Source organism: Procambarus clarkii, chromosome 41 (assembly GCF_040958095.1).
Source record: "Procambarus clarkii isolate CNS0578487 chromosome 41, FALCON_Pclarkii_2.0, whole genome shotgun sequence".
Lineage (NCBI taxonomy): Eukaryota > Metazoa > Arthropoda > Malacostraca > Decapoda > Cambaridae > Procambarus > Procambarus clarkii.
In genome coordinates this window covers 1,031,989-1,058,071 of record NC_091190.1, presented here as the reverse complement: position 1 = coordinate 1,058,071, position 26,083 = coordinate 1,031,989, and the positions used below count along the sequence as shown (strand labels likewise).

At 46.9% G+C, this 26,083-nt stretch overlaps 1 protein-coding gene across 1 annotated transcript in view; it reads right to left on the bottom strand.

Moving 5' to 3' along the window:
* Positions 1-26,083, bottom strand: part of LOC138373054 (origin recognition complex subunit 3-like) — an 88,208-nt gene that overhangs the window by 27,635 nt on the left and 34,490 nt on the right. Inside the window, exons 5-7 of the mRNA XM_069339074.1 lie at positions 3,717-3,914; positions 3,178-3,294; positions 504-643 (exon numbers count right to left, since the gene is read on the bottom strand). Coding sequence (XP_069195175.1) covers positions 504-643; positions 3,178-3,294; positions 3,717-3,914 — 455 coding nt within the window. The remainder of the gene's footprint in view (positions 1-503; positions 644-3,177; positions 3,295-3,716; positions 3,915-26,083) is intronic.

Here is a 26,083-nt window from a genome sequence, read left to right as displayed (position 1 = left end):
TCTCTGTTCGTTTTTTTTGTTTTAGTTTTTTACCATGTGGGGTTTGTTTTGTTATGCCTACCTTTCTGGGTGCCTAACCCCAGTCGATGGCAGATAAGGAAAACCCCCAACCATAAGGGGGTTTTCCAGGGCCATTGCTCCCTGAAACCTCTCTGAAGGGGCCAGGTTCTGGCGCTGGTCCCTGGTAGGTCTGAACTCCTCAGCTAATGTCCCGGTCTAATATAATGTATTAGCCCGATAAGCCCCAGGGAGTTGGGGCTCCCCACAGAAAAATGTCTTCAAATTTAATATTTAAATTAATATTATTGGAGGCTACACCAAGGGAACTCTTCCAGTCACTTACAGCTAAGTGGCAGTTGGTCTCTGTTTTAGTGAATGCTCCATTCAAGTGTGTGTGTTTATTCCGTCCTTGCATGTCTCTCAAGCTACACTGAACCAAAGCGCAGACTATCCTATAGTATATCATTGGGCATTGGCTAATTCATTGAGGTGTAGTTTCTTACCTCGTAATATATCCAATATATTTGTTAGGATGGGAAGCAGTTTCTTCACGAGCCATAAGCCTTAGCATCTTGTCAGCTTCCTTGAATTCTTCTGTCTCAACCAAATTTTGTGACAAGCAGGTTGTTAAGCCCTCTCTTACCTGTAAAGTTATACAAATTGTTTAAAAATACAAAATACAACACATATAAAAGACATTAAGTACTGTAGTTTCAATAAAGATTTTTTATTTTCTTTCTAGTGATAGACTGCTACCCAGAACAAAATGTTTTGTCACATTGCAAATTGTTGCAGAAATGCATTTGATATAAGAAATAAAACATTTCTGGTTGGTGCCTCTTGTAAGTGCCTGATGCTATAATCACTGATAGTGTACCATCTACTGGATCACATCACCTGCAGAGTTCTATCTGGCCTACCTGGGACCAAGAGCAAGAACCTACACCCCCCCTCCCCTCACTCACAGAGGAACAGGGAGCAGTGGCATTTATCTATTCACTCATACTACCACTGGCAAATGCACCCCAGAAAGTCAGCAAGACAAAAACAAACCACAGCTAGCTAAAGAAGATACTGTTAGTCTCGTACACTACCAGAAGAACTCCCTAACAATGTAAACAATTGAAAAGTTTCAAGACAAGTGCCAGCTCATTTGTTCCACCTCCGCACTCGACTGGTCGGAGGGAGGTGATAGTGTGCGCGGTCAACCAGTGATATATAGAGCCCTCAGCTCTATGTTGATGTGTGTAATGTATCGGGTCGCTTCTCACTGCTTGGGCTCCAGTCTCCTGCCTCAGCCAAATGGTGGTCTCTTGCCATTCAGTGTAGCCTGAGCCTGGACTTTAGAATGCTGGGAGCTGCATGTGCACATGATTATCTTCACTGACCCTAGTGCTGCCCTTGTGCTTCAGGGATCTCTTCCCAGGGGTGTTTGTGCATCACTTCCTTGCTGGTGGTAGTTCTTGCCCAGGGCGAGTCAGGATGCTTAGATTTCCTGTCTTTGCTCGAGTAGGGCACAGTGTTCGCTGGCTTGCGGTGCATTAGATATTCACATGATACATATTAGCCCACCGAGGTTGGCATTATCCAGCCTACTATGCCATTTCTATCCTTGGTTCTAGTTTACTTTTGCATTGTGAAACACCAACACCTTTCTAAAAGTGATGGTTCTGTTGGTATAGATTCAGCAGCGAATTTTTATATGACCCGCGTAGCATCCCAGTGCCTGCGTGTCCCTCTTGGTCAATTCCTTCGGGCCCTGGTAATCCCTTGTAGGTTTGGTGTTCCTTATGGATATTCTCCCCAAACTTACTCTCACTTCATGAGAGTTTGAAGGTTGTATGTTCCGTGCCACGTGGCAACATTCATTCCTCCTGCCTCGCCATGCTGCTGGTTGGGTTGCTGATACCTTTGACCCCGAGTCTAGTGAGGTTTGTTCTCCTCATGTGACTACTCTTTCGGACCCTCTTGATGAGATTCAGGTTTTCAGGCAGCAACAACTTTACAAATTTTCTAGGTTTCAGCAGTCTAGGTTGTGTACCCAGTTAGATGCCCCAGAGCTAACCCAAAACTACCCTGGTTGGTATTTAGAGACCTGGAATTGGAGGCGTTGGTCATCTCGACCTTGGTTCTGTCCGCACCTCCTCTTCCTTCCCCAGTGTGCATGGTTCACCCTTCTTCTGATCCACCCCCCCCCCACCCCTTGCTTCCAATCCTACATCTGAGGGTTTCGGGTTCAGGGCAGGATTTAGTTTGGGTTGTGGCTTAGTCTGCTCTGGGAGTTGCCTATTCCAATGCAGGTGTGAAGGCAGTTGAGTTGGCTAGTCTTGCCGAGGCTACTGGCCCTATTCAGCCAGCACCTTATTCCTTTGAGGCCTATTTCTTGGATTCCACTTATCTGTCCTGAGTGGTAGATGCTGACTCTGCCCTGGGGCCCTCCTCTGTGGCTTTAGGGGTGTGGGATGAGTGAGTTTCGCCCTTGATTTCCCTTTGAGGCCCTTGGTGTCCTCTGAGGTACCTGCTTGATAAGAGTTCTGAGAGTTCTTCTACTTCTCAAGCCCGGCCCGAGGCCAGGGTTGACCAGGTGGGGCTCCATTTGCAGAGGGTGGGGTTTTTGTTATCCCTCCCACCCTGAATTAAGATGATTTGGATGCCACTCCACCTAGGGTTCAGTTCAGTGTGCCTTTGGCTCCATCAGGATCGTCTTTCTGGAGGTTTCTGTCCTGTTGAATCCCTCCCACAGTGACTCTGGAGGCATTATTTATGTACCTCCTGGGGGACCTGGTGTATGCCTCTCAGACGGACCCTGCCTCTTATGAGTTTGGACCACTTCCCAATATTGGATACATTATGAGGTGTCAAGAGTCCTGGCTGGCGGACAATCGCTTGGAGGTCTGGCGCAGCTTCTGTCGTACCTGACCGCTTCATTGGCATGAGGTGTTGTCTGTGTTTCAGGTGTTTTTGCGGGGTGCTTCCTTTGTACTCCTCCATAAATTGGACATTCCTCATTTTCCTTGGGATGGGGGTGTCATGCAGCTACAAGCTCAAGTTCCTTTGTTGTCGGCAGGGAACAGGGAAAATAAACAAAACAACAATGAACCTTTTCAAAGTTACCTTTGACAATTTGCCTGAATTATTTTTAAAGAATATTCAATGACTGTCATGCACAATTCTTACCTGTCGACCTAGAGGAGTGCTTGGTAGTGAACTTGTGAGCGCATGGACCACTTTAACAAGGCAGCAGAAACGACCATACCACGAGTCCAGTTCGTTCATCAGCGTGCGCACTGCAGCCTAGAGACAATAATTTTGATCAGAACTAATACTTATAAAAGAAAAAACAAAACTGCAGCATTTTTAAATATTAAATATATTTTATTAATGTTTGCATTGGGAGACTTAACAGACTTAATAAAGTTATTGTGTGGGAGAGAGAAGGAAATTGCCAGTAAAATATATGTGAATGGTGACTTCATGGAAATAGTTAAGCAGTTTAATTACCTGGGATGGGTTACAGTTTCTATTTGTCACTAAATGAGGATCTCTTAGCCAATCGACTTGAGAATGGTCCAGGACGGACCGAAACGTCGTCGTCCCTTCACTTTCTAGTGTGTGGTTTGGTCAACATATTTCAGCCACGTTATTGTGACTCCTAGTCTGCATATAGTCTATTAATTCTTTTTTTGCACACTGAAAAGTATAAATGTTCATCATACCTTGGATGTTTTTTCATCAAGGAGAAGAGCTGTTTGTTCCTTTGGAGGACGGCTTTCAACGTAGGATCTGAACGACGGTAATTTATGGATGACGTCTAACTGAGCTGGTGGCATGGCCTTTATACGTGAAGCTCTTTCAGAGGCAGGACAGCATAAGAAGGCCGATGAGTTACCAAGGAAATGTTGAATCATACATAGCTGAAATAACATAAGATATATACCGTACCGAATATTTATGAACTTAATTAAACACAGAGTCGGCACTGCATTGCTTTTCAACTATAATAATATAGTTATCTGAAACATTTACAGTACTTATAGAAATTGACCACATCTTGTAACAAGAGATCAGACAACGCTCACACACATGGAAATCACCTGGTTGGCACAGGTGCACTCCCAGCTCCAGCATGGAACTCACACCTTGGCAAGTATAAACAGAAACTTGAGCAAGGCGAGAGGTTTGCAACTACATTAGTACCAGAATTAAAGAGGCTTCAGCTATGAGGACAGATTGAGAGAACTGAGCCTCGCAACCTTAGAGGGAAGAAGAAACAGGGAACATGCTAACATACAAGATCTTGAGTGGAATAATAAAACAAGCGTTGAGTGTAATGAAATGCCAATTTCTTGGTGGGCCCAGAACTCTTTGAATATACAGAATATCTCTCTTAAACTGCAGATGGTTTTAACCTCCACAACCTTCTAACTTTACTTATTCCAACTGTCTACCACTCTGTTTGCAAAAGTGAATTTTCTAATATTTTTTTGCAGCTTTATTTAGTTAGATCAACTCTATGACCTTTTGTTCTTCAAGTTCCAGGTATCAAGAAACCTTCTTTATCAATTTTGTCAATTCTATTACTATTTTGTATGCAGTGATCATATCGCCTCTTTTTCTTCTATCATCAAGCTTAGGCATATTTAATGCCTCTAACCTCTCCACGTTGCTCTTGCATTTCAGTTCTGGAAGCCATTTAGTTGCATGCCTTTACACCTTTTCCTGTTTATTGATAAGCTTCTTTAGATATGGGCACCCTTCCCAGCTTTGATCTCACAAAGGTCACAAACAGTTTCTTTAGAACTGTATTTCATCATCCAATTACAAAATTGGAAATTAACAAATTCCCTGGGTTCAGGGAAATTCAAATTCCATCGCCCCTCCAAAAGGAGGGGCGATGGAACCCAGAGGTTCAGACGGGACAAGTCCAGAATGAACTTCAAGTCCGCGCAGTCCCGTTTCGGGACCGGAAATAGATGGGAAACCCATCTGAGGGACGTCGTCGTTTCGACCACACCAAGCGAACCCACTCCATGATGACTCGACAGAGCGTAGGGAAAGAGGCCTGCCCTGCCAGCCCTGAACCTCCTGAAGGAGGTGGAGCCACCCAAAGCCACCGGAGGCCATGCGAAACGAACTGAAATGCCCACGAATCGTGGAACCAGGCGCGAGCGAACAGTGCTAGCCTCCCCCCCCCTCAGTCAATGGGGTGAACCGCGAAAGGGCCGGTGCCCCTTACGAGACCCAGAACATCGCACAGAGTGAACACCGCACCGACCAGACGAAAGCGGGTCCAAAGGAGGGGCTGAACCCGAACTCGACACCAGTGGCCTAACACGGCGAGAGGAACCCTGAGCCCAGGCATGACCCTTCCGGGAAGGCCCACCATGGGATCCCCGGAGAACCAACAAGTCTGACATAGGACAGCAAGAAGCCTAAGCAGGCTGAATATACTACGCAACAGCCAAAGCCTCAAACAGGAGAGGACTAAATGGCGAAGACATCCAAAGAGCCAAGACCCATGCAGATTCCACAAAGGAGGCAAGCACCACCTGCCGACACACGAGCCGGGAAGCATAAAACAGCGCAACCGCATCCCGCAATATCGGCGAGAAAAGCTTCAACAAGGCGGCCGACGAGCGGGCCACGGAGGCCAAGGCGCCAGAACCAGTTACAGCCCCAAGCGCTCCCACATCCTCCGAGACCCAGTCCGAAGACAGCTCGAGGATGGAAAAGAAACGTAAGGTTGAAGCCAACAGGCTCTGGGCGCGCAAGTCCTCAGCCACCAGGGCCGCCGAAAGGGAGGGAATTGGCACATGGAGCTGAACGACACCAACATCCTGGGGAAGGGCAGGAGCAAACAAGCACTCAATGAGGTGCTCAAGGTCGCCCCCACCAGACAAGGCCGGCGCAGCCGACGAAGCCGGAAAGAAGGGGGCCCACTGGTCAGTCCCGGAGGCTTTGGCTGGGGGAGGAGACTCGAATGCCTCCGTCGCCACACCAGAAGGGGCATTCCCCAAGGCTGCCCAAGTCTCAAAACCAACTAGCCCCTGCCCCGACCCCGAAACCCTCAAACGTTTCGGGGCCGGAAGCAGGGGAGGGGGGACCAGAACGAACAACAGAAGGGTAAGGATGAGGAGGTGCGAACTGAACCAGGGTCGAAGAGACCTCTCCCCTATGTCCGGGTCCCGATAAGCAAAACGGGGCAGCTGCGGGGCATCTGGGTGAGCAACCAACCTAGAGGGTTGCAGCAACCGAAACCTAGCATGCAACGCTTGCGCTGCCTGTACCCGAAGATGATCATCCAAAGATTGGGTAAATTGAGTCACCAGCAAAACGCACAGGACTCTGGATTGAAAGTCTCACCGACACAACAGACTGCACGACGGAGGCAAAAAACAGTGAGGGTCACCCTGAGACAAGGGGACGAGCAACCCTCAAACTCGCATGAAGCAAGGGGGGACTCCGGGGTCACATCCATCACACCCACACGATCCCTAGGGGATTCCCAGGATCCTGAGCGTTTACTTGAAGAGGACTCATGCTCAGGTAAGCCCAGGCAGGGTACGGCTAACCGGCGCCCAAAACTACCAAACAACTGCCTACAGCTGAACCCCAGGGACGTGTACACTCACAGGGACCTAGCAGGGGGCACCACCGAGCATCTGGATGAGGCCAAACACCAGTGGTAAGTAGGGCAGAACCCCCTACCCAGGCAAAAATAAAAATAAAAACAAAACCCCGCAAGAGGACAACGTACCCCAACAGAGCCGGCCGCTGTGATTGGTGACATCAAGCTGCACAGCACCCTGCGCCCCACCAGTGCAAAACTGCCTCTTACCCTAAGGTAAACTAGGGGAGACAAAACACCCAAGCACCCAAAGGGAGGCCAAAAAACCGAGCATTGAAACAGCCCAGCAGAGGCAGGACCCAAGGAACTTGTAGAAGGTAACCCCAAGCCCCAAGGGTAGTACTTACAGGGCACCTAGGGAAGGTAACCCTAGGCGCATGCAGCCTGAGTACTGAAGAGGAACTCCTGGCTCTCGCAACCCTGGAGAACAGACGTCACACACAAAGCAAAGCTCTGCAAAAGTCTGGAGCCAGAGTACACAACCGCTGCCTAAAACATCAGCCTCGAGAATTAGTGTGTGCAACGCCGGCGTGGGGGATCTGGGGCTCCCCCTTCCCCCTCCTGTGGCGGTGGGAGCTGTGCAGACGACGGTGCGGCGACAGGTGACGTCATACTAGTTTGCTCATTTTTGTTTGAGGAGTTCTATCCATTCATTCGGCTTTTGGTTGCAATTTTCACCAGAATCAAGGTTTGTTTTGGAACGCTTACCTTTCTGGGTGCCTAACCCGGTCGACGGCAGACATAGAATGCTTTCAACCACACGGGGGTTTCTATAGGCCATTGCTCCCCTTGCCTCTGAGGGGGCCAGGTTCTGGCTCGTGGTCTCCGGTAGGCCCTAGAACTCCATACACATGACTGATGCCAAAATCTGACATTAGCATATCAGCTTAGTAAGCTCCGGGGAACCGTAGGGGCTTCCCCCAGAAAAAACAGTTGAAACAATTTGCAAAATGTATAAATGCCATAAAAGTTCATTCAGTGTTTGTAGGGTAGGCTGCTCCATTATTGAGACGTAAATGAAAAATACAAAACAAATGGAACACATTTGAAACAAAGAAAGATTGTCATAATGGAGCAGTGTACCCAACAAACACTGAACGAACCTTTATGGCATTTGTTCATTTTGCAATTTGTTTCAACTTTTTTTTTTTTTTTTTTTTAAGAAACATGGAGCAGCCTACCTGCCGAACACCGAATGAACCTTTTGCTATAAGACAAATGAAAAAACAACAACATTGAATGTAATGAAACACCATTTTCTGGGGGAGCCCCTACGGCTTCCCGTAGGGGCTCAATAAAACAAACTACCAGGCTGATATGCTAATGTCAGACTTTGGCATCAGTCATGTGTATGGAGTTCTAGGGCCTACCGGGGACCACGAGCCAGAACCTGGCCCCCTCAGAGGCAAGGGAAGCAATGGCCTATAGAAACCCCCGTGTGGTTGGAAGCACTCTATGTCTGCCATCGACTGGAACAGGCACCCAGAAAGGTAAGCGCCCCAAAACAAACTCCTATTCTGGCTAAAATTTCTTCCAAAAGCTGAACTAGTGGACAGAACTCCCCAACAGAAAACGAGTAAACTAGTGTGACGTCACACGTCGCCGTGCCGCTGTCTGCGCAGCTCCCCCCTCCCTGGGAGGGAGAAGGGGGATCCCCAGACCCTTCACGCTGGCTACCCACACCCCAGTTCTTGAGGCTGATGCTATAGGCGATGGTCGTGTGCTCTGGCTCCAGTGTCGCTACAGCACTGTGCTTTGCGTGTGGTGTTTGTTTTCTGTGGGTCTGAGAGCCAGGAATTATCTTCAGTACTCGGGCTGAATGCGCCTAGGGCTGCCTTCCCTAGGTGCCCTGTAAGTAATGCCCTTGGGACTTGGGGCCACCTTCCACAGGCTCCTCGGGACCTGCCTCTGCTGGTCCGTTCTACCGTTCGGTTTTTCGGCCGCCTGTTGGCCTGCCTGCCCACACACCCACCCAACTGCCTACCCACTCATCTGCCAACTACCAAGCCCATCTGCCTGCCATCAACTCATCCAGTCTGCCTGGCCACCCACCCACGTGAACCTGCCCACCTACCTGTGTGCCTGCCCACCTACCTGTGTGCCTGCCCACCTACCTGCGTGCCTGCCCACCTACCAGTCAGGCAGCTAACCATCCACCCAGCCCCAAACACTAATAATAATGTGTGGAAATTCAAATTATGTTGGTTGTGGTATAAACACTTTTGGAAACGTTCACTTTTGGACTTTACCGGTGAAATGTCCTTTGATCCGTATGACAGGCCCACCCGGACCCCCCGTTTGTCCTTTCCATATAGTCTAGACTAGAGAGCTAATTCAGTATATGTTGAAATGTAATCACATTAAAGTCTACATGCGTCTTTCTTCTGACAGACCTTTAAGGTTAATTAGCATATATGCAAATTAAGTACACAATTGATTGGCTGTGTGCAGGGCTTCACACTCCCTGAGCTAGACATCAACTATAAAAATGCACATATCTTTGCTTTGCTTCAGTTATATTTATGCCAAAGTGTAGCTAATATTTTTGTCTTCGTGATGAAATAGAAAACTGTCATACGGTAACAAATACTGTAATAAACTTCTTTTATTACAATATCTAGATAAAATTAACATTGATCTTCAAAAGGTCGCAGTTCCCATCGATTAGGAGAGTGTCGGCCAAAAAACTATCTTTAAAATATGAATATTTCCTCTCAAATAAGATCAACTCTCAGATGGATTCGCAAAAATGATTTTCTGGGGGGAGCCCTGTCGGCTCCCCGGAGCTATCCCAGGCTGAAATCCTAATGTTAGACTTTGGCATCAGTCATGTGCATGGAGTTCTTAGGCCTACCGGGGATCACGAGCAGAACCTGGCCCCCTCAGAGAGGCAAGGGGAGCAATGGCCTATAGAAACCCCCGTGTGGTTGGAAGCACTCTATGTCTGCCATTGACCGGATCAGGCACCCAGAAAGGTAAGCACCCCAAAACAAACCCCTATTCTGGTGAAAATTGCTATCACAAGCCGAAGAAGTGGATAGAATTCCCCTAAAAGAAACAAGCAAATGATCATGACGTCACACATCGCAGCGCCACTGTCTGCGCAGCTTCTCCCTCCCCGGGAGGGGGAAGGGGCAGCCCCAGACCTCTCACGCCGGCTATCCACCCTCAGTTCTGAGGCTGGATGTCAAAAAATGCGAAAAACTTCCGACCGGAGGGAGGGAGGGATGCTGGGGAGCCTCCGGGTCTCACCCAGAAAATGGCGTTTCATTACATTCAACGCTGGTTTTCCGGAGGGAGCCCCTTCAGCCCCCTGGAGCTAACTACCCACAGAGAAAAGAAGAGGGACGTACCTGGGAGGCGGTCGCCGCACACTCCCCAACTCGAAGTCGAGACAACTGGCTGCAACTGCTAACCCAAGACGACACAGGCCCGAATGGGCACGGGAACGACCACAAGATATCGAGCAGCCAGGCCCCTGTACGACCGCCAAAAGCCCCGTGCCCGAATGTCACCCAGGACATGCCGCCAAGACGGCAGCAAGAGCAGCGAATCCACGAACGTCATGGGCACGGGGATAGAATGCTGGCTGGCTGGCTAGCCTCAATAACACGGCAGACGACCTGGGAGATCCACACCAGTCTTATCCCAAGTTCTTTCCCAAGAGGCAGACAAGAGGAGCTCCAGCATATTTCAACAATCCTAAGGATTGTAGTACAGGATGATGATAGTGAGTGGTGTCCCAGAGAACATAAGGGTATAGTGCTTTTGAAAAATAGGTGAGATAACAGAAATGTGCCAAGGGAAGTGAAAAATTGGATGAGAAAAAGTTGCCCTAGTGTTTACAGTGCAGGGAAGAACATTCAAGATGGCCGCCGGCAAGAGGAAATACAAAACAGATCTTGATTTTGCTGGATTCAATGAAGAAAGAATTGATATAACCAGTCTATACAACAAGTTGGTAAAATTAGATACTATAGTGATCTCTCATGTAGAAATAATTAGTAAATTGAAAGAAAGTAATGACCATTTAAATAGCAAAGTTGTGTGTCTTGAGGGTTTAGTGAAAGACTTGTGCAAGGATAAGAATCAATTGGAAATAAATTGCAAAGCCATGGAAGAAAATTAACTCTTAAAAATAGCTATGGAAGAAGTTAAATTAAATTTAAACATAAATGACTACAATAGGTTAGATAAGGATATTCAACAGGAGAAACAGCTTTTGTCAGCACAGATGGAGGAAGTTACACAGGGAATAGAACAGTGCAAGGAAGATATGCAACTCACCTATGCACAAGTGGCCAAGGAGAAGGAAAAAATTGAAGAAGCAGTAAAACAGCTCCTGTGGCCAGGGACAAGAGCGAAGCAGGAAGATGAGGAACGAAGAAGGCATGCAACAAATCGGGAACGAAAGGGCAAACGACCAACCCACAGAGCTGCAGACCGTGTCCCAACAAGTCATGCCAACAACACAGAGTCGCAGGCCCTGTCTCAACAAACCAAACTGAAGAGGGTGCAAAGGTTCGCCACCAGACTAATACCCGAACCGAGAGGTACAAGCAACGAAGACAGATTAATGAACACAAGCGCACAGGCACCATGCAACACAGGTGGAAGGAGCGCCCAAAGGAGCCAAGGAAACGCAAGGAAAAACATTCCAGTGGCAGAGTAGTAAACAAATGGAATGCACGAGGAAGGGAAGTGGTGTAGGCTGACCCCACACACAGCTGTAAGTGCAGACATGTCAGAGCCCAGTAGATGTCAGGGAACCGACAGGGAAGAGGCAGGACAAAAGAGCCAAGCTCAACCCCAGGAAGCACAACCAGGCGGACAACTAGATAACTTGTATGTTACTGAATGAAGGTTTCAGATCTAAAGACAGACAAAGGTATGCCCATCCACCAAGAAAAGATCTTAAGATCTTGAGAAAGTAATTGGTTGCCTGACTCTCAGATCAGCAGATAGGCATCTTGGTGATACAGTACTAACCCTAACCTTACAGCCACACAGTGAAGGAAAAAGGAGGTCACCCAGGACATGCAGTCGCTAAAGCTACTTAAGCTCATTCTCTGCTGGAGCATCAGTTGAGGTAGCTCTATCAGCATGATATATGCACAGATACACTGTCATTCTCTGCTGGAGCATCAGTTGAGGTAGCTCTATCAGCATGATATATGCACAGATACACTGTCATTCTCTGCTGGAGCATCAGTTGAGGTAGCTCTATCAGCAAGATATATGCACAGATACACTGGAAAACTGATAGAAATTTGCACTCCTCATCAGCAGGCTGTTCCATGTGGGTGGGTGTATCTAGGCTGTGATTTGCCATGGTAACGATTGTCTGCCTTATTTTCGTTAGGATAACCAATCTTTATAAGCAGCTGCTTGTTTTGGAGCATATAGGCTTTCTGCGGGAGGCCACAGTCTCTCCCTAAAGTATCCCACTAAGATTGTTCTTAGCTACTACATCACATCAGTTGCAGAAGTACTGTTTGGCCTACTGGGGGACCACAGCTAGAACCTGGCACCTCCCCCCCCCCCTGATAGAGGTGCAGAGATTGAGTGACATTCTGCCACTCCGCACCGGAAAAAGCCTCCAGAAGGTCTGTGAAACATTACAGGCAACAACAAAAATCACAAAAAAAGGAAACCTCGAAACTGCCAAACCACTCCCCAAACAATTCAATATTGTCAAAATATTTGAAACTATTGTAGTTTGAATCTATCACTATCAATAACCCCTCCCCCAGGTGCCCTGGAGCCCCAGTATTCCCTCCATAAACCCTTCCATGTCAACTGTCACCGACTAAGTGTTATACACACCAGGTGTAGTGTTTCTGGGTCTTCATCAGAAGTGACAGGTCCCTGTGCTTCTAACTCCCGGCCATCCTTGAACTTCGTCCTGCGAGGACCATTTGTTTCTCTATTGTTTGAATTTTTTTATTTGTTTCACGGCATATTTTTTAACCGGCCTGTTGTGTGGACTTTGTTCATTTTGTGCTCTGAGCTGCATGGGACTCAGGGTCTACTTTCCTAAGTAATTACCTAAGTGTAGTTACAGGATGAGTGCTATGCTCGTGGTGTCCCATCTTCCCAGCACTCTTTCTCATTAAATGCTTTGAAACTACTGACATTTTTGGCCTCCACCCCCACTTCTTACTTAGCTTGTTCCAACCGTCACCCACTAAGTGCTCGTTATCATTGCCCCTCCACTGACAGAATTACTTTCCTGGAGTGTTGGAGATACCCCTAAGTAGGGGGCTCCTAGGGTAGGGCCTGAGAGCTGAGTGGACAGCGCTCGGGATTTGTAGTTCTGAGGTTCCGGGTTCGATCCCCGGTGGAGGCTGAAACAAATGGGCAGAGTTTTTTCATCCTGATGCACCTGTTCACCTAGCAGTAAATAGGTACCTGGGAGTTAGACAGCTGCTACGGGCTGCTTCCTGGGGGTATGTAACAAAAAGAAGGCCTGTTCGAGGACCGGGCCACAAGGATGCTAAGCCCAGAAATCATCTCAAGGTTACCTCAAGATAGCCCTTTAGAGGCCAAGCCACCAAGGTAGAGGTCTTACCTCGGGTAGTTCAAAAGTTTTTAACTCCTGTTTAGATCCAAGGTTGGGACATTTATTTTGGGGTTCACACACTTGTTGATACAGCATGTCACAGCCACTCTGCCCAGCCTAGTTTTTGTCGCTGCATTCTGACTGTTCTCCCAGTGACCATCCTCAGTGTCTGCGTGTCCTGTTTGGCTTATTGCTTTCAGACCCCTAGTAATTTCCCTGCGAGTTTTGGCCGTGCTTCCTCATTATGGATCTGCCCATCAAGACCACTCTCACTACTTGTGAGTTTGAGGTGTGTTCACTGACTTTGCTACATTGCAATGATCATTCTTTCTGCCTCCACTATGCTGACTGTTGGGTCAGTGACACCTACGATCCCAAGTTCTGTGCTGTTTGTGCCCCCAAAGAGTCTCTATTTTATCTTCTGAAGTAGAGGCATATCAGGTAGCTACACCATTTTGTGGGATAGGTTTCCCCATGTTCAGCATTCATGGTTCATGGCATGCTTGATGAGATGCCCTGGAGTTGGCTAGTACAGTACTGTTTAGGAACCTGTAATTGGAGATGTTGGTGACTTCCACCTTGGTTTTGTCCACACTTCCTCTTCCTTCCTGTGGGAGTGGTTTGTCATACTTCTGTTCTTCTTCCCCCCCCCCCACCTCCATCCCTCCCCAATTACCACTCTGAATCATCTGAGGGTTTTGGATTTGGAGCAGGGTTTAGCTCGGGGTGTAGCACGGCCTTTTCTGGGGATGGTCCCTTCCTTTTCCAGAGCAGAGGCAGATAAGCAGCCTCGTCCCTTCAGGAATTCAGTTTTCCCAACCACTTCCCTACTCTGTTCTTGCTCCTTGGGAGGATACATATCTATCTCAAGCACTAGGCAAAGACTACTGTTCTGCCCCAGGGCCTTCATGGAAACCACCTAGGATTTGGGAGAGAGAGGGGGGGGGGGTTAGCTCAATAAAATTCCTTGAGTTCCTTTCGACCTTACTCTTCGACTTTGGTGGCTGAGGGACTTTTTTCATATCCCTCTTCTATGTATAAGTTAAACTCCTCGGCAACCTCTGAGGTTACCGAGGAGGTTACCTCTGTAGTGGTAATCGACACTAACAATTCTGAGCTAGTTTAGAATGTTTTGATCATGGTTTTGAATTGTTCAGAGTTGTTTTTCTCCTTTGAATTTTCTTTCTGTGAACCTTGCAGTTATCCATAATGCTTTACTGACTTTCTGGATGCTTTCCCAGTGGGGTGACAAAATGTCACTTGCTCCTTGCCCCTCTTTGAGGGGGCCAGGTTCTCGCTCTGGTCCTCAGTAGGCCAAACACAACTCCCGCAACTGATGGGACCAAGTAGGATAGGTGCATTTTCAGTAAGATAGCTTCAGGGAGCCACCAGACAAAGGCATTTCATTATATTAAACCTTATTTTTTTTGGTGGTCTGTTACTTGGTTCTATAGTAATCCCTGATCCCCCAGGCTCCCCTCTGAGTGCGCCAGATTCTTGTGTGATCCCAAGCGTTGGTTGCTTTCAAATTGTTACAGCAGGAAACTACTAAGAAATATAGAAATATAGAATACTATGAAGAACTTACTTTAAGCCCTTTAATGAAATTTTTAACAGAGAGGTCATTGTAGAGGAAAATATCTAGGAGTAGTTTAAAAGGTCTTCCTCCAACATGGAATGGCACTTTTTCTGACATCAAAACCTGAAAGAAATAGTAAGTAAATTTTCAGTTAAATTTCAATTTAATCAAATAATTAGGCATGCAATATGAAGCACCTCAAATAAGCTTTCAAATTATCTACATCTTGAGGGATCAATGTTTATTTTCTGTGAGAAGCCCTGTCGACTCCCTGAAGCCATCACACACTGATCAGTGCCATACTACTTAGTGCCATCACTTGCAGAACTCTATTTGCCTATGGGGGACCATAAGAATGATGGGCAGCCATATGTGAGCCATCCACAACTGGTGGTACTAAGTAGTATGGCACTGAACAGTGTACGATGACTTCAGGGAGCATCCGGGACTCACTCAGATACTGGCATTTCCTTACATTCAATGCTAGGTTGTTTTGGAGGGGAGGGGGAGGATACACAATGATTCATATTTATAGTGACAGCATGCATAAACAAATGGGGTAATCATTCCATATTTGGAAGACAAATTTAGTGTTGAGCATGATGAAATGCATCTTTCTAGTGACATCCTGATGGCTTCCTGGAGCTAGTTCCCTGGAGAATGCTAAACATATTGTAATGTTTGTTTATGTGTACATATTTGATTGATTAGACACACAGAGTTTAGTGTTTGATATAGTCTTGGTTACAGCCATCAGTTTGTTGGCTGTGTAGTGAAGTGTTGTAGTAGATGAGACAAAGTCTGGAGCAGGGCAGAGAGCTGAGTGAGGCCGGGGGTGGAGGGTTGGGATGCGGGATGTGTGTGTAGAGAACGGCGCTCTGAATACAAGCGGAGGCGAAGAGCTCGGGTGCGGGCCGAGAGTGTGGTAGTTCGATGTGGCCGGAGTCTGGCTGTCTGCTCTGTATCGAGGCTGAAGTGTTTTGTGAGGGTAGGAACTGGACACGTCGTGTTACATTGTTGTTGGTGAATGTTGAAGGTGTGTGGTATCTCACATCTTAGAGTTAAGACTGACTGACTGATGTGCTCTCGAAGCTTATATCACAAGCCTCCACTTTACCTGACCATCATCTAGCAGGTTGGGAACTGTAATTAGTGGAGGACTTCTAGGAATGTGATAACTTAAGAGATATGTTTCATATAATTACAGACCCATATCTGCACATAAGTTAATGAGAATATGGAAAAGTATATTACTTACATAATATACTTGCTATAATATAATGTGTAGGATTGAGAGGAACACTCTTGAAGTATGAAAATAAAAATGTGTTAAGAACTTTACATAAGGATGCAGGTTTTCAAACCAGAACCAGATTAGTGTCCAATTAGGGGCGACAACTAAGGGGGGGGGGGGAAAGCCGAAGGGGCGACAACTTGGGGGGAAAGCCGAAGGGCTTTTCCCAGAAAACCAGCGTTGAATGTAATGAAACGCCAGTTTCTGGGTGACACTTGGAGGCTCCCCGGAGCTAACCGGGCTGATATGAATGTACTAGACCCTGGTATCAATCAATGAGCATGGAGTTTTAGGCCTACCGGGGACCACGAGCCAGAATCTCGGCCCCCCCCCCTCAGAGAAGCACAAGGAGGTATGGTCTATAGAAACCCCCCATGTGGTTGGAAGCATTCTATGTCTGCCATCGACCGGGTCAGGCACCCAGGAAGGTAAGCACCACAAAACAAACTCCCAAGTCTGGTTAAAATATTGCTACTGAAAGCTGAACTAGTGGACAGAATTCCCCAAATGAAAACGAGCAAACAAGCATGATGTCACCACGTCACAGACCCCCCACACTGGCTATCCACCCTGCAGTTCTGAGGCTGGATGTCAAAAACCGCAAATAAAACACCACCGGAGGGAGGGAGGGATGCTGGGGAGCCTCCCAATCTCACCCAGAAACCGGCGTTTCATTACATTCAACGTTGATTTTCTGGGGAAAGCCCCTTCGGCTCCCCAGAGCTACTTACCCAAAGACAAAACAAGAGGGATTTACCCGAGAGGTGGTCGATCTTTGCTCCTCAACGCAAAGTCGAGACAACTGGCTGCAACCGCTGACCCAAAGCGACAAACTAAACCTCATGTTCCTGAACGACAAAAGAGCTAGGGGGAGATATGATCACAACCTACAAAATTTTCAAAAGAATTGACAGGGTGGGTGGGTGGACAAAAACAAATTATTTAGTATGAGTGGAACATGAACAAGGGGACATAGGTGGAAACCGAGTTCCCAAATGAGCCACAGAGACATTAGAAAAAAAATTTCAGTGTCAGGGTAGCTAACAGATGGAATGCATTAGGCAGTGATGTGGTGGAGGCAGACTCCATACACAGTTGAAAGGCGGAACCAAAGAAATGAAGCTCAACCCCCCACAAGCACAACTAGATGAGTACTTGAGTAAGTAGACACATATAAAACATCTAAAGTATGGGTAGTCTGTGCATGGACATGCTTTCAAGAGAAGGGTGGACACTTAATTTGGAATTAACGTCCAGAATCAATCAGAATCAAAACTTTCTAAATACGCCCTAGAAATTGAAGTGAAGATTCTGCTTCACCAGCACCAATGTTGGTCGTGTTGGCAAATGTTAGTGGTGGAGGGAGGCAATTAAGTGTTTCCATTTGGTGATTTGCTTCTTGCCACACATTACACTGAGAAAACTAGTGTTCTTGCACTTCTCTTCCTTATTAGCAGAATGGTTCACCTCAGCGAAGAGTGAGTGACCCCCTTGGAGGGAACCAGATGGGCTAGAAAAGGCCCTGTCCCCAGTGAACAACATGTCATTATAGGAACCTATCATACCAGACTGTACACAGTGTATCAGTATTAGGCTCAGAAGAGCAACTGAGGGAGCCACTCCAGAAATATTTTTATTTTGCACTGTTTCACCTTTATTTAACCACAGTGTAAACTCTCTTGCTTGGGGGGAGCCTGACGGCTGAGTGGACAACGCTCAGGATTCATAGTCCTAAGGTTCCAGGATTGATCCCCCGGTGGAGGCAGAAACAAATGGGCAGATTCTTTCACCCTGATGCATCTGTTCACCTAGCAGTAAACAGGTACCTAGGAGTAAGATAGCTGGTACTGGCTGCTACTTGCGGGATGTGTAACCAAAAGGAGGCCTGGTCGAGGAAAAGGCCGCGGGGACGCTAAGCCCCGAAATCATCTCGAGATAACCTCATATCCAGCATACCAGAACAGTGTAATAATTTTTGTTACAAACCAACCTTTTCAATGACATAATTAAGATAATGAGTGGAGGGTTGAGCTTGAAAAGTTTCCATAGCAACACAAGCAGAGGCATCTTGTGATAAACTGCGATGAACAGCAGCAGGAGTTGTTGACACACCGAACACAAACACAATGGGTAAACTACACCGATGTCCACTGAAACACACAGAAAATGGGTAATATTAATTATTAATAACCTTTAAAACATTCAGAAATACAGAGGACCACTTGGTTTGCAAACTTAAGTTATCCGAAAGTTCCAGTTTCATGATCGGGGTTGGGGTTTCACGCTGCCCGAACTAAGTTCGGGAATTGAGGAAGCAGTCCACCAGGCCTCACACCTGCCCGGGGTGGTGGGTTAGTGGGCGGAAGATAGCCTAGTTTGCCCACTGTACATGTCAGGGGCCACCACTCTAGTAGGTGGGTAGGTGGGCTTGGGTGGGCTTGGGTGGGCTTGAGCGGGTAGACGGGCTTGGGTGGGTTCTGGTGGGTAGGCGGCCTTTTTAGGTGGGCCTGGGTGGGTTCGGGTAGGTAGGCGGGCTTGGGTGGGTTTGGGCAGGTAGGCAAGCTTGGGTGTGCTCGGGCAGGCGGGCAGACAGGTGGACTGTCACAGACTGGCTGTGATCATGCCACATCCTCTCAGCTTCCCCCATCTCCGCTACATCCTACACCCCTCCCCATCCTCACACCGGACCATCCCAGAAATATCCCCCACCCCTCCAGGCGCATGAAGATGGGTAATAACACGGTTCAAATTCTCGGCTACCTTCCTACCAGATGGTGGCCTTGGAGACAGACTGCCCTGACTGACTGACTGACTGCTCTGATTGACTGACTGACTGATTGCACAGACTTACTTTTATACAAGAATGTACACTGGAATTGTGAGAGTACATAATGTTGGTGCTCTGTAAACATCAGACTCATGTTGTTTACAAACTGTAACTGGTTGCTACCACAACTGTGTTTGCCTAACAGCCTTGGACCAGTTATGACTTATGACTGTGAATGCCTGACTGATGAGCAACATAACCCCCACGACAAATATAAGTAAACGAGCAACATAACACCATGAGAGACATAATGAGTTTCATCAATGAGACCATCAACATAAAATAACTAGAGACATAATGATACGTGCAACACAACATGAGAAACGAAACGAAAAATGTAATGAGACGAGCAACATTACCATATGTTGAAAAACAACATAAGACGAGCATAATGAAACGAAAAACATAAGATAATGTAAATGACTTTGACTTGTGACTGAAAGACCAGTACAATTTGTATATGAAGTTTTTTAAAACAAGATCAAAGAGAATGAAACAAATGTCAATTAAAGAATCTTTTGCAAAGATTTCCAAGAAAACTGGCATTGCCTCACTGGCACCTGACTCATCACATGTTGACCCAAATGCATCAACATCTGAGGTTACTTTATCACTATTATTCTCCACTTCAGTCAACCCAACACCATCAACATCCACCACCACCTCTTCCATGTAAATAATTACGCTTCATCATCATTGATCATCAACATAACAAGTAGATCACAACTTCTTTTATTGGTGAGTACAAACAAAATATTGTCCCATCTATGCTATGAACCTGTCAATTTTTTCCTCCTGATTTGTTCCCTACATTTCTCACTTATTTTTGTTCTTATATTTCTCGTTTACGAACTTACATGGTAACCGACGGGTCTCGTCCCCAAGTGATTTACAAAGCAAGTGGTCCTCTGTAGATGCCATTATGAAAATATCTTATTTTAACCCTTAACCTCTTAGACCGCACATATTTCAGCAAATATGGGGGCATAATAGCGAAAAATATTCAAATTATGTAAAAATAACTTACAAATTTTTAACAAATCTCCAACTTATTGGCTTCAGTGTCGTGAAACTTTCATCAAAATATTTTCAGAAATTGATTTTAGACAAATTTTTGAAAAATAAGAAAGTTTTATTGATAAGGAGAAGAGCTGCTAATAGCTGGAACTGAAGGATTATGCAGTAATAAATAGATGCAAGCACCTGTCCGACGCTCAATGAAGAACAACAGTAGTAAGAAGTGTCCACAAAGTGGGTATGCAGCTGGTGCCTTTATAGCTTTGCTGAGTAATACATAATAACACAGATAATAATCAATAACTAAGTTAATATGCTCTATTTTCTTATATATCATATAAACACATTGGCCAATGTTAATATATGTTACGTTCATCAATGTCCCAAAAATATTTTTTTAGGGGAATTATTTTTTTAAGATTTCTAGTTGTTTTTTTTTCTCCAATATTTATTATCTGATATTGTTGTAACCTTTACATCCTGAAGAATGCTTATGACTTCATAACTATGTGAAGATAGAATGAAATTGATCCACAAATAAATCAGTCACAACTTACAAAACTTGGGACTTTTAATTTTTTGGCTGATTTTTTCTCTGATTTCAAACTCTATTTTCTTTGTCTCTTTAGGTTTAGGTTGTTTTGATGATTAGGGACCAGATTAGGATTCTTTCACTTATATAAAGTATATCCTAAATATATCCCCTAACTCATTATAATTATTATAATTATCCCTATATATTGTGTTTTTGGGGGTTATTTTTTCTTGACTTCATTTCAACACATAATGACCTACAACTTTCACATATTCCAGTATGAAAGCCAAACAATGTTTATTAAAACATACAATTAAATTAACGAATTAAAACTACCTTTATTCATTGTTGATAACTTCAACTTCAATTATCTCTGAAACTAGAGTTTCAACTTTGAGTGGCTTCTAAAATTCCAGTTATTAACTGATTCTCACTATTTTAACACTGTGTGCTCAACTGTCTGTTCTACAATCCCATCAGAATGGATTTTTCAAAAATTTTATACATTTGGAGTTATAATTTTTTTCTGTGGGGAGCCCCTACGGCTCCCCGGAGCTTACTAGGCTGATATGCTAATGTCAGACTTTGGCATCAGTCATGTGTATGGAGTTCTTATGGGCCTACCGGGGACCACGAGCCAGAACCTGGCCCCCTCTAGAGAGGCAAGGGGAGCAATGGCCTATAGAAACCCCCCATGTAATTGGAAGCATTCTATGTCTGCCATCGACCGGGTTAGGCACCCAGAAAGGTAGGCGTCCCAAAACAAACCCCTATTCTGGTGAAAATTGCAACCAAAAGCCGAACGAGTGGATAGAACTCCCCAAACAAAAACAAGCAAAGTAGTATGACGTCATTCGTCGTCGCGCCGCTGTCTGCGCAGCCCCCCCCCCCCCCCTCCCTGGGAGGGAGAATGGGGAGCCTCAGACCTACCGCGCCGGCAATCCACACCTCAGTTCTTGAGGCTGAAGCTATCGGCTCGGTTGTGTGCTCTGGCTCCGGTCTTTATGCGGCGCTGTACCTTGTGTGTGGCTGCTGTTCTCCAGGGGTGCAAGAGCCAGGAGTTATTCCTCAGTACTCGGGCTGCATGCGCCTAGGGTTCCCTTCCCTAGGTGCCTTGTAAGTACTGCCCTAGGAGCTTGGGGTTACCCTCCACAAATTCCTCGGGGTCTGCCTCTGTGTGTCTGTTTTACTGCTCAGTTTCTCGGCCGCTCTTTAGGTACTTAGGAGTTTTGTCTCCCCTAGTTTACCTTAGGGTAAGAGGCAGTTTTCACACTGGTAGGGGCGCAGGGTGCTGTGCAGCTAGTTGTTACCTATCACAGCAGCCGGCTCTGTTCCTTGGGGTATGTTGTCCTCTTGCGGAGTTTTGTTATTCTTTTTGTTTTTGCCTTGGTGGGGGGTTCTGCCCTAATTACCACTGGTGTTTGGCCTCACCCTGATACTTGGTGGTGCCCCCTGCTTGGTCCCCGTGATTGTACACGTCCATGGGGTTCAGCTTTAGACAGTTTGTTTGGTAGTTTTGGGCGCCGGTTAACAATACCCTGCCTGGGTTTACCTGAGCGCAAGTCCTCTTCAAGTAAACGCTCAGGACCCTGGGAATCCCCTAGGGGACGCATGGGTCTGATGAATATGGCCCCGGGGTCTTCCCCCCCTCGCTTCGTGCGAGTTTGAGGGTTGTTCGGTCCCCTTGTCTCAGGGCGAACCTCACTGTTTTTGCCTCCGTCATGCAGCCTGTTGGGTCGGTGACACTTTCGACCCTGAGTCCTGTAATTACCCAAGTGTAATTACCTAAGTGTAGTTACAGGATGAGAGCTACGCTCGTGGTGTCCCGTCTTCCCAGCACTCTTTGTCATATAACGCTTTGAAACTACTGACGGGCTTGGCCTCCACCACCTTCTCACTTAACTTGTTCCAACCGTCTACCACTCTATTTGCGAAGGTGAATTTTCTTATATTTCTTTGGCATCTGTGTTTAGCTAGTTTAAATCTATGACCTCTTGTTCTTGAAGTGCCAGGTCTCAGGAAATCTTCCCTGTCGATTTTATCAATTCCTGTTACTATTTTGTATGTAGTGATCATATCACCTGTTTTTCTTCTGTCTTCTAGTTTTGGCATGTTTAATGCTTCTAACCTCTCCTCGTAGCTCTTACCCTTCAGTTCTGGGAGCCACTTAGTAGCATGTCTTTGCACCTTTTCCAGTTTGTTGATGTGCTTCTTAAGATATGGGCACCACACAACAGCTGCATATTCTAGCTTTGGCCTAACAAAAGTCATGAACAATTTCTTTAGTATATCACCATCCATGTATTTAAATGCAATTCTGAAGTTAGAAAGCATAGCATAGGCTCCTCGCACAATATTCTTTATGTGGTCCTCAAGTGATAGTTTTCTATCTAGAACCACCCCTAGATCTCTTTCTTTATCAGAATTCTTTAAAGATTTCTCACATAATATATAGGTAGCGTGGGGTCTATGTTCTCCTATTCCACATTCCATAACATGACATTTATTAACATTAAATTTCATTTGCCAAGTGCTGCTCTATCTACTTATTTTGTCCAGGTCTTCTTGAAGGGCATGACAATCATCTAAATTTCTTATCCTTCCTATTATCTTAGCATCATCAGCAAACATGTTCATATAATTCTGTATACCAACTGGTAGATCATTTATGTAGACAATAAACATCACTGGTGCAAGAACTGAAACCTGTGGTACTCCACTTGTGATATTTCTCCAGTCCGATACATTGCCTCTGATTACTGCCCTCATTTTTCTATCAGTCAGAAAATTTTTCATCCATGATAGAAGCTTACCTGTCACCCCTCCAATATTTTCCAGTTTCCAGAACAACCTCTTATGTGGAACTCTGTCGAAAGCCTTTTTTAGGTCCAGATAGATGCAGTCAACCCAACCATCTCTTTCCTGTAATATCTCTGTGGCTCGATCATAGAAACTGAGTAAATTCGATACACAGGATCTTACAGATCGAAAACCATACTGTCTGTCTGATATTATATCATTTCTCTCTAGGTGTTCTACCCATTTAGTTTTGATTAGTTTTTCCAATACTTTCACTATTACACTTGTCAATGATACAGGTCTATAATTGAGGGGGTCTTCCCTGCTGCCACTTTTGTAGATTGGAACTATGTTAGCCTGTTTCCACACGTCTGCTACGATTCCTGTACACAGAGATGCCTGAAAGATCAGGTGAAGTGGAATGCTGAGCTCAGATGCACATTCTCTCAGAACCCATGGTGAAACGCCATCTGGGCCAGCTGCTTTGTTCTTACCGAGCTCCTTGAGCATTTTTTCCACTTCGTCTCTAGTCACCTCTGTGCTCTATGTTGTTCTCTGGAATTCTTATTGTATCTGGTTCCCTAAAGATTTCATTTTGTACAAACACACTTTGGAACTTTTCGTTTAGTGTTTCACACATTTCCTTTTCATCTTCCGTGAATCTGTTTCCCATTTTCAACCTCTGAATATTATCCTTTACCTGCAATTTGTTGTTTATGAATTAATAAAATAGACCTGGTTCTGTTTTACATTTGTCTGCAATCCCTTTTTCAAAATTTCTTTCAAAAGTACAAAAAGTACACAAAATTTCTGTGAGTACTGTTGTTTGCTGGTGACTCAATTTACCCAGTTTATGGATGATGATCTTCGGGGTACAGGCTGCACAGGCGTTGCATTCTAGGTTTCGGTTGTTGCAACTCGCTAGGTTAGTTGTTCACCAGGATGCCCCGCGGCTGCCCCGTTTTGCTTATAGGGACCCGGACTTGGGGGTCGCTTCAACCCTGGTTCAGTCCGCACCTCCTGTTGTGCGTTCTAGTCGCCGTCCCCTGCTTCCAGCCCCAAAACGTCTGAGGGTTTCAGAGTCGGGGCAGGGGTTAGTTGGTCTTGAGACTCGGGCAGCCTCGGGGGATGCCCCTTCCAGTGTGGCGACGGAGGCATTCGAGTCTCCTCCCCCGGCCGAAGCCTCTGGGTCTGACCAGTGGGCCTCATTCTATCCGGCTTCTACGGCTGTGCCGGCCTTGTCTAGTGGGGTTGGTGCTTGGGGGGAGGACTCGGCCCCGGGTCCTGTTGGAGAGGACCCTGGGGCTGGGGAGGGGCTGACTTGGCGGCCTTGGGCCCCGCTGGACCTCGCCTGGGTTTTTGTACCCTCTGAGCGGGGCTTACTGTTGCAAGGAGTGGGGTTTTCTTTCCTCCCCCCCCCCCCTCTGCATACGAGTTGGATTTGGTGTCTGCCCCTCCCCTGGTTCGGTTCCGTGTTCCCCCAGGGGCTTCGGATCCGTCTTTCCGGAGGTTTTCGGCTTATCGCATCCAACCTGCTGCTGTGCGGGCGGCTCTTGCGGCAAACCTCTTGCGTAACCCGGAATATGCCTTGGCAATGGATCCCTCGACTTTCAGGTTTGGGACTTCATTCCCTTTCTGGCTCCGTTACGAGGTTCCGGAGTCGTCCTGGCTGGCGGACTGTCCTGTCTTTGCCTCGGAGGATTAGCACTCCTTCTGCCATTCCCGCACACTTGAGTGGCGGGAGGCTTCGATGGTGCTTCAGGTTTTTCTGGGGGGCGACCTTGAGCACCTCAATGAGTACTTGTTTGCTCCTGCCCTTCCCCGGGATGTTGGTGTCGTTCAGCTTCATGTACAGGTTCCCCTCCTTTCGGCAGCGCAGGTGGTGGAGGACTTTGCGCTCTCGGGGCCTTTTAGTTGTGGCCTTGTGCTTTTTTTCCTTTCTGGAGCTGTCTTCTGACTGGCTCACGGAGGATTTGGGGGCGCTTGGGGCTGTTCTGGGGCTTGGCGCCATGGCCTCGGCAGCTCACTCGTCGGCTGCCATGCTGAAGCTTTTCGTGCCGATCTTTCGGGATGTGGTGGCTCTGTTTTATGCCTCTCGGCTCGCGTGTCGGCAGGCGGCACTTGCCTCCTCTGTGGAATCTGCTTGGGCCTTGGCTCTTAGGCATTCATCCCATTTTTGCCCCCTCTTGTTTGAGACTTCAGCCGTTGCGTAGTTTATTAAGGCTGCTTCAACTTCTTGCCGTCTGATGTCGAACTTGCTGGTTCTCCGGGGTCCCGTGGTGGGCCTTCCCAGAAGGGTCATGCCAAGGCTCGGGGTTGCTCTTGTCGTGGTAGGCCAATGGTGTCAGGTTCGGGTTCGGCACCTCCTTTGGACCTGCTGTCGTCTGGTTGGCTTGGTGTTCGCTCTGTGCGAGGTTCTGGGTCTCGTAAGGGGCGCCAGCCCTTTCGCGGTTCACCCCATTGACGGGGCGATGGGGGGGAGGCTTGCGCTGTTCGCTCACACCTGGTCCCACGATTTGTTGGCGTTACGGGTCGTTTTGCACTGCCTCCGGTGGCATTGGGTGGCCCCTCCCCCTGCAGGGTGTTTGGGGCTGGCAGGGCAGGCTTCTTCTCCTGCGCTCTGTCAGGTCATCTTGGAGTGGGTTCGCTTGGGCATGGTCGAAACGACGACATCCCTCAGATGGGTTTCCCGTCTGTTTCCAGTCCCGTAATGGGACTGCGCGGACCTGTGGTTCATTCTGGACTTGTCCCGTCTGAACCCCTGGGTTCATTGCTCCTCCTTTCGGATGACCACTCTGTCCCAGGTTCGACTCCTGTTGGAGCCAGGTGCTTGGATGGTGTC